At 44.9% G+C, this 12943-nt stretch overlaps 1 protein-coding gene across 1 annotated transcript in view; it reads left to right on the top strand.

Annotated features, from left to right (window-relative positions):
• The window catches only part of LAMA1 (laminin subunit alpha 1), a 123199-nt gene that overhangs the window by 48460 nt on the left and 61796 nt on the right, over window positions 1-12943 (top strand). Inside the window, exons 9-16 of the mRNA XM_088833522.1 lie at window positions 1172-1277; window positions 3195-3355; window positions 4069-4209; window positions 4814-4987; window positions 6831-6932; window positions 8685-8896; window positions 9704-9815; window positions 12806-12916. Of these exons, the coding sequence (XP_088689648.1) occupies window positions 1172-1277; window positions 3195-3355; window positions 4069-4209; window positions 4814-4987; window positions 6831-6932; window positions 8685-8896; window positions 9704-9815; window positions 12806-12916 (1119 nt within the window). The remainder of the gene's footprint in view (window positions 1-1171; window positions 1278-3194; window positions 3356-4068; window positions 4210-4813; window positions 4988-6830; window positions 6933-8684; window positions 8897-9703; window positions 9816-12805; window positions 12917-12943) is intronic.

Below are 12943 nucleotides of genomic sequence, written 5' to 3'. Positions count from 1 at the left end.
TGCCTTGGCTGTCGCCCAGCTTTGTGGTAGGAAAGAACCTCAGACCGTCACACACAACCACATTTCCTTCTATAACATTTGTCTGTAATCTTTTTTTGACTGAATATTTATTGGGAAGTCTTTTATAATCCAAGCAATTGAAGGCATACAAAGGTGAAAAAGAAACCATTTGTCTTCAAGGAACTTAAAACTTGATTGGGGAGACAGATGTGCCCAACAGTTAACTATGAAATCAATCACTAATTAAAGGGCTGAAATAGAGTTACAGGCAACCAGCTATGAACATAACGAGGTTTTGAGTCCTGATCATTTCTCACTCGTTTTGTTTTCTGGTTCAGAATCCCTTTATCGGAATGCTAATAAGGGGTATGTGCATGTAATTATAAGGATTCCGGTTCTTAGGACCTTTCTTAGACTTTGACTCATGATTTTTCTTCTGTCCTTCTACTGGCAGTTGCCCTGGGAATACCTGCCACTTAATCTTTGTTTTTTTAGCTTGTAGTGTTCTTCAGTATAGATATCCTGCTCTGTTGTCCTCTTTTCTGGCTCAGAGTAGGATGTTTGGTCACTGCTGCTGCTGCTGCTAAGTCGCTTCAGTCGTGTCCGACTCTGTGCGACCCCATAGACGGCAGCCCACCAGGCTCCACCGTCCCTGGGATTCTCCAGGCAAGAACACTGGAGTGGGTTGCCTTTTCCTTCTCCATTGGTCACTGCTACCCAATTTGAATTCAGAGCTCCCTGGCTGCATCCTCTCAGAATTTTGTGATACTCAGTGATCACGCGGAGGGTCAGCCAATAACTGAAGCAGCTGTCTCTTGCTCAAAGGAAGTGCTCACTTCTCACTTGACATGTAGCTGACATGGGAATCCCATGGTGGCTGGATTATAGGAGATGCTTCTAAATAACTCCGGGTCACAGCAGAGCTAGGGGGCCTGGGAGCAGTGATAATGGGAAAGGCGGACTCTTTGCTAATGATGCCAGCGGCTGTCACCATCAAACGGATGTTTGGTATTTTCTGGCTTGACCTACACATCCAGGGTACACAAAATCATGGTGATAGTCACATCTGGGATGAAAAGTTAACACTTTGTCATTGATGTTATTGTCAGTGTTAATGCTAAGATTGCTGTTATTTCTAGCAAGATAATCTAGGACAACCTCTGCCTTTCAGGTGTCTCCTTATGAGGACAACCCTTGTCGCCCCTGTGACTGTGACCCTCTGGGGTCCCTCAGTTCTGTCTGTATTAAGGATGACCTTCAATCTGACTTACACAGAGGTACTTGATTCATTTTTGTGCTCACAATCGGTGTGTGTGTGTGTGTGTGTGTAAGATTTGCACCTAGCAAGACTGTTACCATTATGTATAATTTGGTGATGATTCTCTATTGATGTTTTGCTTATCAAATATTTATGAAGCACCTACTACTACGTGCCAGGCAGTTTTTTAGGACCTGGGAACATATATGTATAGTTGAACAGATGACCAAGGTCTCTGCTCACAGGCAGACACTAAATAAACAAGTCCATGAATAATAATAAAGCCAGGTCTCGGTGCCCTGGGCATAAAGCAAAATTACCAATCGTGATGGATTTAAGGAAGGGAGGGGTGGAGATGGTGATGTCAAGGTGACGAAATGACATTTGAGGGGTTAATTGAGCTTTTGATGAAAGAATAAATGAGGCTCTGTTTCAAGTCATATGTGGAACAGTAAATCTCAATCACTGCATTTAGCTCTCAGAAGACAGGCAGAGGCTTAAGCATACATCCTTCTACAACGCAAGCAAATCCTCCAGGTAACCTTGTAAATGTCAGCATTCCTTCCATTTCCAAAACTGGCAAATGGATGTGCAAATGCCAGAGTCCCCTGAATAGGTTGTATGTGCTCAGAGACCCCTGCGGCCCCCTCTGGTGCTCAGTTGCTGGCAGTGGAAGTGGATATTGATCACCGGAGAAGGATGTGCTCACTGTGGGGCCTGCTGGTTGGGGGAGGTGGTGAATTACAGGAGCTATGATCCTTCCCTGCAGCCCACGATAAGATGCTGCTGATGATGACAGTTACCTTTGATTGGATTCAAAGGTAATTCACGAAAAATATACATCATTTTAATTTTTAATCATAGCAAGTAAAAATTATTTTAGCTACTCTACAGGCAAGGAAAATGTAGCTCAGAGCACTTGAGAAACTTGGCCAAGAGTCTACAACTTTCGAAGCTGGCATTAAAAGCAAAAGACAGTGCTCATCACCTTCCACCACTGGCTTCTGTGCTTTTTTTTTTAAAAAAGGAATTTTCTGATATAATTGATTTGCATGCAGTACACCCACTTAAAGTGTACAGTCCATTGTTTCGGGATATTCCTGGGTACAGCCATCACCACAATCCAATATTGGAATATTTCCATCACCCTGTAAAGAAGCCCCCTACCCATTGGCAGTTTCACTACCTGTTTCCCTTCACCCCTCCCCCGCCCCAGCTGTAGGCAACCGCTGAGCTACTTTCTTTCTAGAGATTTGCTTATTCTGGCCATTTCATAGAAATAAAAGCATAGAATATGTGATCTTTAGTGACTGACTTCTTTCACCGATCATACTATTTTCAAGTTTCATCCCTATTGTAGCAGGTGGCAGCATTCCATTCCTTCTTCTTGCTGTATAATACTCCATTGTATGTGTGTTTAACTTATTCATTCATCAGTAGATGGATATTTGAGTTGTTTTGACTTTTTGGCTGTTGTGAATAATGCTGCGATGAGCCTTTGTGTAAAAGTTTTGGGGAAGACATATGTTTCCATTTTTCTTGGCTAGATACTTCAGAGTGGCATCTCTAGATCTTATGGCTACTCTGTGCTTAGCCTTTCAAGGAGGAACTGAATGTTTTTCAAAAGCTACTGCATCATTTTACAGTTACATGTGTTTTCCATCTTTTCTTTCTTTATACCAGGGGTGGTTGTCAACTATGTTCTGTGGGCCCTATCTGGCACCACTGTCTTTATAAATAAAGTTTTATTGGATCACAGCTGTTTCCGTCTGTGTATGTATCATCTGTGGCTTCCTTCAAGCCATATGGGCTGAGTTGAATAGCTGCAAGAGACTGGCCAAAGAGCCGACAGTATGTACTCTCTGGCCTTTTACAGACCCCTGCTTGAAACCCCTTTTGCTTTCCTGTTGGATCATTTTGCCACTTTTCTTTGCAGGGAAGTGGCCAGGTCAGTGTCCATGCAAGGAGGGTTATACGGGAGAAAAATGTGATCGCTGCCAATTCGGCTATAAGGGTTACCCGGAGTGTGTGTCCTGTGACTGCAACACAGCTGGCAGCGTGAATGAGGAACCCTGCTCTGAGTCTTGTCTCTGTAAGGTACTTATGACAGAAAATAATCTTGAGCATTCATTTACAAGATGAATAAAGCCCTTTTCAGATTTTAAATGCTTGAAAGACTGGAAAACATAGAAGATTTGAGACAAAACAATGTGAAAAAGCCATTTCGATATAACAACCAAGCTCTTGATCCTTAGCTTCAGCCTTGAGTACAAAATCAGATGATAACATTTGAGACTGTCTGGAAATTGTGACATCACGAGGCTTTGCGTTTGTCTTCTTGTTTACCTATGTCTGGGTCGCCAGACGTGTTTCCTGCTAATGTCACGTTTGTTATTGTTGTTCAGTTGTGTTCAACTCTTTGTGACCCCGTGCGGCACATCAGGCTTCCCTGTCCTCCACTATCTCCTGGAGTTTGCCCAGATTCACGTCTTTCGAGTCAGTGATGCTACCTAACCAGCTCATCCTCTGCCACCGTCTTCTGCTTTTGCCTTCAGTCTTTCCCAGCATCAGGGTCTCTTCCAATGACATGGCTCTTTGTATTAGGTGGCCAAAGTATTGGAGCTTCAGCTTCAGCATTAGCCCTTCCAATGAATATTCAGAGTTGATTTCCTTTAGGATTGACTTGTTTGATCTCCTTGCTGTCTCTGAGAGACTCTCAAGAGTCTTCTCCAGCACCATGTGTCATGTTCATGTAATTTTATTCTGTCCATCTATTGGTTTCTGAAGCTAATGTTTTGCTTCACTTGCAGGAAAATGTTGAGGGGAGTCACTGTGATCGCTGCAAGCCAGGATTCTATAACTTGGAGGAAAGGAACCCCCAGGGCTGCTCCGACTGCTTCTGCTTCGGCGTCTCTGACGTTTGTGAAAGCCTCTCCTGGCCCGTCAGTCAGGTGGGAGTGTGGCAGATGGCACTGAGATTACGAAGACAGGCAGGGTGTCCTAGCTGTTTGGGGAACAGAGAGTCTTGGCGGGTAGTTTCCAGATGGACAGCATGCTGGCTGGAGCTGAGGGCTCTTCCCTCACCTCCCTTTTCCTTGCTAGTGCCTGGGGAGAGGGGATTCTGGTCAATACTTGAGAAGGGTGAAGTGTTCCTGTGGGTAGTCTCCTGTCATCTCTACATAGGTGACAGATTGGGAGGATAGGCTCTGGAGGCTTTATACAATTTTTGGCATTTGGCTAAGAAGTAGGGGACAGCAACGAAGAAGTCAGCATTAGCCAGAGATGTTTTATTCAGTGCATTTATTGAGTTTTTTGCTATTCTTTTAATCTGAGATATATATCCATGGCCTGTACAGTTTTGCACATCTATTTGCTTCTAATTGACCTGGGTTTGGGGAACTATTCCAGGTCCTTTGACGAGTAGAAGCCATGGTGTGTGAACTCCATCCTGGCTGAGCTCTCTGGGTCTGCTCCTTCACTGTGAAGATGCTAGCACAGGGCTGAGGGAAACCCAAAGGGATGCACAGATCTGAAATTCTTGGATCTTTTTTGAAGGTGAAAGATATGTCCGGGTGGCTGGTCACCGACTTGGTCAATTCCAACCAGATCCGGTCCCAGCAGGATGCGCTGGGTGGACGTCACCAGATCAGCATCAACAACTCAGCGGTGGAGCAGAGGCTGACCTCCCAGTACTATTGGGCGGCCCCGGAGGCCTACCTGGGAAACAAGGTATTTGTGTTGATGGTGTTTAGCAAAGAACTTTGGTTGGCCTTTCACGGAGTCTCGTTGTTCTCTTGGGCATTTGGCAGAAGATCACATAGTGTGTACTCCCACCTGACTCCCACAGTCTTTATCGCTGCTTGATTTTACTACATCATTAAAATACGAACTTGTGTCCTTCCTGGCACCATGGTAAGCCCCTGGTAGGTAGGGGAAGCCTGTTCGCTTCTCCCATACAGACTTTCTGCCTTGCTCTGGGTTCCTGGGTCAGCCAGGCCTTTGTGAAGGTCCCTTGCGTCCCTGTTCTGTGGAGTCAGCTGTGTACCAGTTTTGTGCTCAGTCCTGTCTGCTTCTTTGCGACCCCATGGATTGTAGCTGCTAGGCTCCTCTGTCCATGGGGTTTCCTAGGCAAGAATACCAGAGTGTGTTGCCATTTCCTTCTCCAGAGGACCTTCCTGACCCAGGGATCGAACCTGTATCTCCTGCATCTCCTGCTTTGGCAGGCGGGTTCTTTAGCACTGAGCCATCTGGGAAGCCCATACTTGTCTCACCGGGTGTTAGAACACTTCTAGAAAGGGTGTGCAGGGGACCCGCTGCTTCTTTCTCACGATTGTTGCTCACGTGAAGTTCATGCTCAAGTACAGATAGGATCTTTTCCATTGTGAGAAAATGCTCAAAGGGGATTCTACAAAGTGGGCAGTTGGTTGATACGGTTTAACCTCTCCCTTCTGTGACATGGTCCCATCCCCCCTCACCAATCGTGCACCTTCTCCGGATTCTGATCTGAAAATATATTCAGTTCAATATCCCTCAATGGCTCTGGCTCCCTGCTTGCCTTAGCCTCGCCTTTGGTTTAAGTCATGGTATAGGTCTCATACCATAGTCCATTTCTAGCTAATTTGATGGTTACATTTTAAATTTTATAGCTGTCTTGTGTATGTTTCAGTTCAGTCATTCAGTCGTGTCCGACTCTTTGCGACCCCATGAATCACAGCACGCCAGGCCTCCCTGTCCATCACCAACTCCCGGAGTTCACTCAGACTCATGTCCATCGAGTCGGTGATGCCATCCAGCCATCTCATTCTCTGTCGTCCCCGTCTCCTCCCACCCCCAATCCCTCCCAGAATCAGACTCTTTTCCAGTGAGTCAATTCGTCGCATGAGGTGGCCAAAGTATTGGAGTTTCAGCTGTGTATGTTTAACTGGTGTTTATTTTTTTTTAATGATTGCTTTTCCGCACTAAATTACAATCTTAGAAGTCATTTTCTATTTAGAATGAGGTCTTATCACCAAAATTCAGTAGTTTGTGAGTCTGGGGATCACCTCTCCAATTTTTTTATGGTGCAGAAATTGGCTTCTGAACATTGTGTTGTTGTACCAGAGCTGGCAGAAAAAAAATGTCTCTCTTTTCCATTAAAGGATGTGGGGTCAGGGAGGGGACCCTTAGTCCTTCCTTTGGCTGATCACACATGTGTCTGTCGTCCTCCCACAAGCACGGTGATGAGACCCAATGTTGAGATTAGAGTCGGGGCAAACTCCCCACCCGCTGCAGTTCTTCCATGAAATAAAGGTCTGTTGTTGGACTAGCAGAAGTTCATAGTAATTTACCTCGTTAGCTCTAAGAAGGAGTGCATTTTCTGTGAATTTAAACAATATCCTGCATTTGGTGATGTCAGTTAAACAGATGATTCGTATAACATGCTTCCTGTCCACTGCCTTAAATGTGAAGGCCTTACGTACTGGGGCCTCGGGGACGCCTCGCAGCAATTTCCAGATGAGTCCCAGCCATCGTGTCCTCTGACTGCGGGCTATGCTCCCTCCTCTCCATGCTCACTGTCCCTTCATGGTTCCAGCTGACAGCCTTTGGTGGGTTCCTGAAGTACACAGTGTCCTATGAGGTCCCAGTGGAAGCGGTGGACGGTGACCCCCTGTCTCACGCCGACGTCATCATTAAGGTAACTGCTTTCCTGTCGCTGTGATAGAGCCGAGGGCTTCGTGGGGGGTGAGTGTTATAACTCAAAAGTGTCTAAGAGGGGGTGTGATGTAGCGAGGAGCTCAGGGCCAGGAGGGCTGTCAGCAGTGGGCTGTCTCTCAGGTCCCCTGAGACTAGAATTTCCAGAACTGCCCGGGGGCCGTGCTGTAGCGCTTCCCTTTATCCTGTAGTGGAGTTGTCAATTCACACTCTAAAGGGAGAAGGTTTTCCTCCATGTGGGGACTTCCTGATCGGCCTTGGAGCCCCTCTGCCCCTCCGGTCGTGTCCTTCCCACCGAGTGACCAGAGTCTGGCTGGTCGCAGAGTCTGGCTGTGTGGGGACAGGAGGTGTGTCACTGTTTTGATCTCACCTCTGTCCCTCCATCCCTGTCCTCACTCCCATCACAAAAAGAAACATAGCTAATAAGAACCTCCTGGACAGCACAGAGAATTCTACTCAGTGCTCTGTGGTGACCTGAAGGAAATCCAAAAAAAGAGGGGATAAATGTATCCATACAGCTGATTCACTTTGCTGTGCAACAGAAACTAACACAACATTGTAAAGCAACTAGGTGCTTAGTCGCTCAGTCGTGTCCAGTTCTTTGGGACCCCGTGGACTGTAGCTCACCAGGCCCCTCTGTCCATGGGGATTCTCCAGGCAAGAATACTGGAGGGGGTTGCCACACCCTCCTCTAGGGGGTCTTTCCAACCCAGGGATTGAACCCTGGTCTCCTGCATTGCAGGTAGCTTCTTTACCATCTGAGTCACCGTGGGGTTTCCTAAAAGAAATGCTAATTGTAGTGTAGGTCCTTGAAATTCATTTTACAAGAATTAAATTTTCTAATTAAAATAGGTATTCTCCTAATTGTTATTTGACAGACTAGGTTAACAAACACTCCGTATAAACAAGACCTAAGGTTGTGAAAAAATGAAATATGAACATTACCCTTGGGGGTACACGCATAGGTCAGAAAACACATGATGATAAATGGGCTCCTATTTGATTACTTTTACGACTTTTAAGAAGTGAGCATGACAATGAAATCTTTATTTTCAGTTATTACCCACCAATAAGGAAGTTAGGTTCATAGTTTTAGCTCGTGACATAAAGTGAACTAGGAGATAAATCTACATCCATCAGATACAACCAATGGACTGACTTTTAAAATCCAGGCTATCTTGAAAGCTTGCAACATACCAGATATTGGTGTGTATTCTCCAGTGACAGAATGCCAGCAATGGCTGACAATGAGTAGAACTTGTGGGTTTTTAATAGGTATTTTCTTACGTTGCTAGAAATCAGGAGGTTTATTACATGTTTGTGTCCAAAAATGAGTTAAGATATTATATTCCAATAAAAATTGCAACAAAACCAAACAAAAAACTCAGCAAGGCCTTTTGCTATACCCCTCAAACATTGTAAATCAACTGTACTTCAATTTAAAAAAAGATGAGGGGTATCTGACTGGTTGCTTTGAGGAAAACTTGGTCTAGTGCTTGCCTTTGTCTCTTTTCTGAGATTAGCAGAGGCAAAGACTTTAGACTTATTATCCAAATTCCTCTGAGAGGAACACAGTGAAATATCTCTGATCCTTCTGGACCAAGGGCTACATGGATATCTTTACACGTTTGGCCAAGACATGAAAAGCCAGGTGGCTGAATACAAAATTTGCTTTTCGTGTTTCATCATGAAAATGAATCATGAATATATTTCCTCCTTGTTTTAAAAATGTTAGGGAAACGGAATCACTTTAAGCACCCAGGCTGAGGGCCTGCTGTTGCAGCCGTACGAAGAGTACTTGAACATGGTTAGACTGCTACCAGAGAACTTCCGAGATTTCAAGAGCAAGAGGGAGATAGATCGCGACCGGCTGATGACCGTCCTCGCCAATGTGACCCATCTCTTGATCAGAGCCAACTACAACTCTGCCAGGACAGCTCTTTACAGGTGTGTACTGGAAAGGAGGGAAAATTTATGGTGGCCTTGCCTTTTGTGCTGTCTAGTTTATGAAATGTCGATTCTATGCCTTATGTATTTTAAGTTGAATACACTTGATTATTTTAAGGACACAGCTAATGGAGCTGTCTGTCTTGGAATTATTTCTTATCACTACACTTTTATCAAAAGTGTAAGAAGAGTTGTCCATGACCAATGTGTCTAGTAGGAAATAGATTTGGTGTCAGGATCAGGAACTTTCAGGGTGGTTTTCTGAGAAATGAGGGGACAGTTGCCAGCAATGGTGCACCTAGTTTTCACCGTCTCAACGTTAATGGGCTTAGATTTTCACAGCTCATGAGTTCAGCCTTAGTCGTTTTTGTTACTTTAAGAAGGTCTGTTTCTGGCAATGTCGGTCAGAGCATGCACAAAGAAAACGGCTAAAGCAAACTGAAGAGCCCACCCAGTGACAGCCTCTCTGCACTAGAGAGAGTTCGGTTGCCTGGGCTCATGGTTCTGAAGTCCAGTCTTCAGAAGGGACCCCATGGAGCCTTGCCTTAGCTGTGTTGGGCAGTAGCTCATCTTTTTCCAAATTTTGAAGGCATTTCCAGGGACTAATGACAGCTCCCAGAAAATGTTCTGTTGTGAAAATCTCTTGTTACTTACAACACACTCACCTTTTTAATTAAAAAAAAACAAACAAAAAACATTTTGTTTGAATTAAACCTTTTTAAGGAATTCGTCTTCCTTGAGGTTTTAGATGCTCCGTGCAAGCGTGTTAAGTTGTGTAACGGGCCCTATCTGTTTGGCTCTTGGTAGGTTGGATTCTGTCTCTCTGGACGTGGCCAGTCCTAACGTCATAGACCTGTCCCTGGCCACGGAGGTGGAGCACTGCGAGTGTCCTCAGGGCTATGCGGGCATCTCCTGCGAGGTAACCCTCCTCCTCCTTCCTGTCTGCTTCTGCTCCTTCCTGTCTGCTTCCTTTGCTCCTTCCTATGGGGAAAAAATGCATTGAAGGTGATGTCATAATGTACGTTTGAATTTTAATTTTGGAAACCCAGTGTTTCTAAGTTTCAGAGTTTTGAGGGATCTTGGAATATAGAAAACACATTGCTTAAAGAAATCTAGGGACTTTCTTGGCTGTCCACTGGTTAAGACTTTGTCTATCAGCACAGCAGGTGCAGGTTCGATCCCTGGTCAGGGAGCTAAGATTCTGTGCTTCACAGCTAAAACAAAGAAAAAACCAAACAGAAGCAATATTGTAACAAATTCAATAAAGACTTTAAAAATGGCCCATATCAAAAAAATCTTTAAAAAACTTAAACAAAATAAATCTGATTTCTCTGAAGCCCCTGGGAAGACCCTCAGTAGGTGTCACTGTCTGGCTTAGTCAATAGGAAAATTGCAGCACCCAAGCCGTATTTTGCATTCCTAAGGAGGATCGAACTTCGAGCATATTTGAAAATTTACCAGTTACCAACACTTGACCTGGAAAGCTTTAGCCAAGCCAGCCCTGTGTGGAGACCTTTGATGGCCCCCGGCTGTGTTACTTACACGGGCTCCACATCACATGGTCAGTGTATGAAGCTACTCTTACATTCATTGCTAAAAGTAATCTGTTGCTTAGAAATTTGGGGGTATGTTTTGAATTATTTGGACATCCATATTGATAATAACTTTCTCTTACTGAGAACTTTGTATGTATCTGGCACTGTTCTGAGCCCTTTCCATATATTACCCCATTTAATCCTTACAACAACCCTGTCAGGTAGGCCCTTCGTGTCCTTTCTGTTCCACAGAGGAGGAAACAGAGACACAGAGACGTTAGGTGACTTGACCAAGGTCACACAGCTAGCAGGCGGTCATATTAGGGTTTGACCTCCACCCCTGGCTGTTGCCGTGAGGTCCTCTCACGTGTCCATGACTGACTATGATTGTGAACATTTGTCATTGGCTGTGATTTCTTGGCTTGCACTTTTACAAAGTGAGAACATTTAACTTATAATCTGTTTTTACTTTTACTAACTTTGTAGTTAATAATGTTGGCCTGAAGCTTCCTGGTGCAGATATTTAATTAAATATTTTTATCTCTATTTTAAATATTTTGAAAAGTTTTTTTGGTATGGCGTGGGGACCAAAGAACTTTTTTTTTTTACATCTCATTTTTTTTAGGGCCAACAAGAGTTCATAGGTCCTAATCCCTGTGGGTCTTGTGCTTAACAGAAAAATGACCCTCAGACCACCTCATAGTATGTGGATGTGGGCTTGGGGAGCCATAGGTAATGCAAAGATAACTGTGGAAGTGGGAGCCTTGCCAGCTAGACTGGAAGGGGGAGTTACTGCTGGAGCACAAGTGCGCAGGGCTTTGGAAGGCAATGTTGGTGTGGGCGGGGCTTTGGGGGGCAAGTGCTCTTGTGGGCGGAGCTTTGGAGGGCAAGTGCTGATGTGGGTGGAGCTTTGGGGGGAAAGTGCTGGTGTGGGCAGGGCTTTGGAGGGCAAGTGCTGGTGTGGGTGTGGCTTTGGAGCAAAAGTGTCCGGGGGTTTGTGGGATGATCCTCAGGCAGGAATAGGAAGCTCAAGTCTTCTTTGTCAGGGTTTGTGTCAAGCAGAACTCATTCTGTAATCCAGCTCTTTCTCAGAAGCTGACTTAAAGAATCAGGCAGCTGTTCACTGAGAATGGAATTTGGAGGAGCCCTGTAGCTGCCACACAGACCCCCAGGCGGCTGCCTGCTCAATGCCCATCTGTAGAGAAGCCTGCTGTCCCCAGGGGAGCATGGCTACAGGAGGTGATAGGGGACATTCCCAAGATCAGTGTGAATGAAGGCATTATACATTATTACTATAATGAAATGCTCTCTAAGAATCCTTCTGTTCCGTTCCGTCGCTCAGTCGTGTTCGACTCTATGCGACCCCGTGGACTTTAGCCTACCAGGCTTCTCCTTCCACGGGATTTTCCAGGCAAGAATACTGGAGTGGGTTACCGTTTCCTTCTCGAGGGGATCTTCCTGACCCAGGGATCGAACCCAGATCTCCCGCATTGGAGGCAGACGCTTTTACCTCTGAGCCACCAGGGAAGCCCCTAAGAATCCTTAGAACAATAGAAAGCAAACCCACACCCCCTCGTGCCATGGCCCCAAAGGAGAGTGCCAGCCTCAAATTAATCATTCCCCAGTCTGCACTCTGGATGCATTTCTTGTCTGCTGTCGTCCTGGTCAGCCCATGGACAGGGGTCTTGCAGGTGTGCACACCTGGAGTTGAATCATTGTATGAGCGCCGAGGACCAGAGCTAATGCTTCATGTTTCAGATTGCATGTCTGTCAAATAGAGAGTCAATTTCTCAGGGTTGCCAGGAGGATGACATGAAGTACAGTGTCTAGGGGACTCCTTGTCCTTGAACCTCCAAGTTGTCAGACCAGCAGGAAGACCAAGGGAAGCTCACCTTAACATTTATTTTATTAAACTGATGCTATTTGACACAGATGTGCATTTAACACTATGATGGCAACATTTTATAAATTTTAAGCAAAAGAAAAAATAATAGAGGAAAAAATAGCCTCTCCATTGAAATACTGGTTAAATGACTATTACATGATTTCTAAGAATGTTGCAGTGGAAAACTCCTATGATGTACACTGGCTTATTGAATAGCTATTAAGTTGCTATGTGCATGTTTCTGCCTTTAGAACATATAAAGAACTGGATTATGGTGGTAGTTGAACCATTCAGTAAATTTACTGAAAAAAAATCATTGAATCGTGTGCACCATACGAGTGCATTTTATGGCATGTTTGGGCAAAAAAATAAGCTTTCTGTTCGTGGAAGACTGAGCGGCTTTTGTTTCTAACATATTTGGAAAAAGATGATTTGCATTTTGCATAAAAAGTTACCTTCTCCTGCATAGTCACCTTCCTTCTTTTGCAGTCCTGTCTGCCTGGCTATTACCGCGTGGACGGAATACTTTTCGGAGGAATCTGTCAGCCCTGTGAATGCCACGGCCATGCAGCTGAGTGTGATGTTCATGGTGTTTGCTTTGTGAGTCTGAGACCTCGTGTGCCCCTC

Source organism: Moschus berezovskii, chromosome 28 (assembly GCF_049115385.1).
Source record: "Moschus berezovskii isolate FMDL1 chromosome 28, NW_MosBer_1.0, whole genome shotgun sequence".
Lineage (NCBI taxonomy): Eukaryota > Metazoa > Chordata > Mammalia > Artiodactyla > Moschidae > Moschus > Moschus berezovskii.
This window is presented reverse-complemented; position numbering and strand designations above follow the sequence as displayed.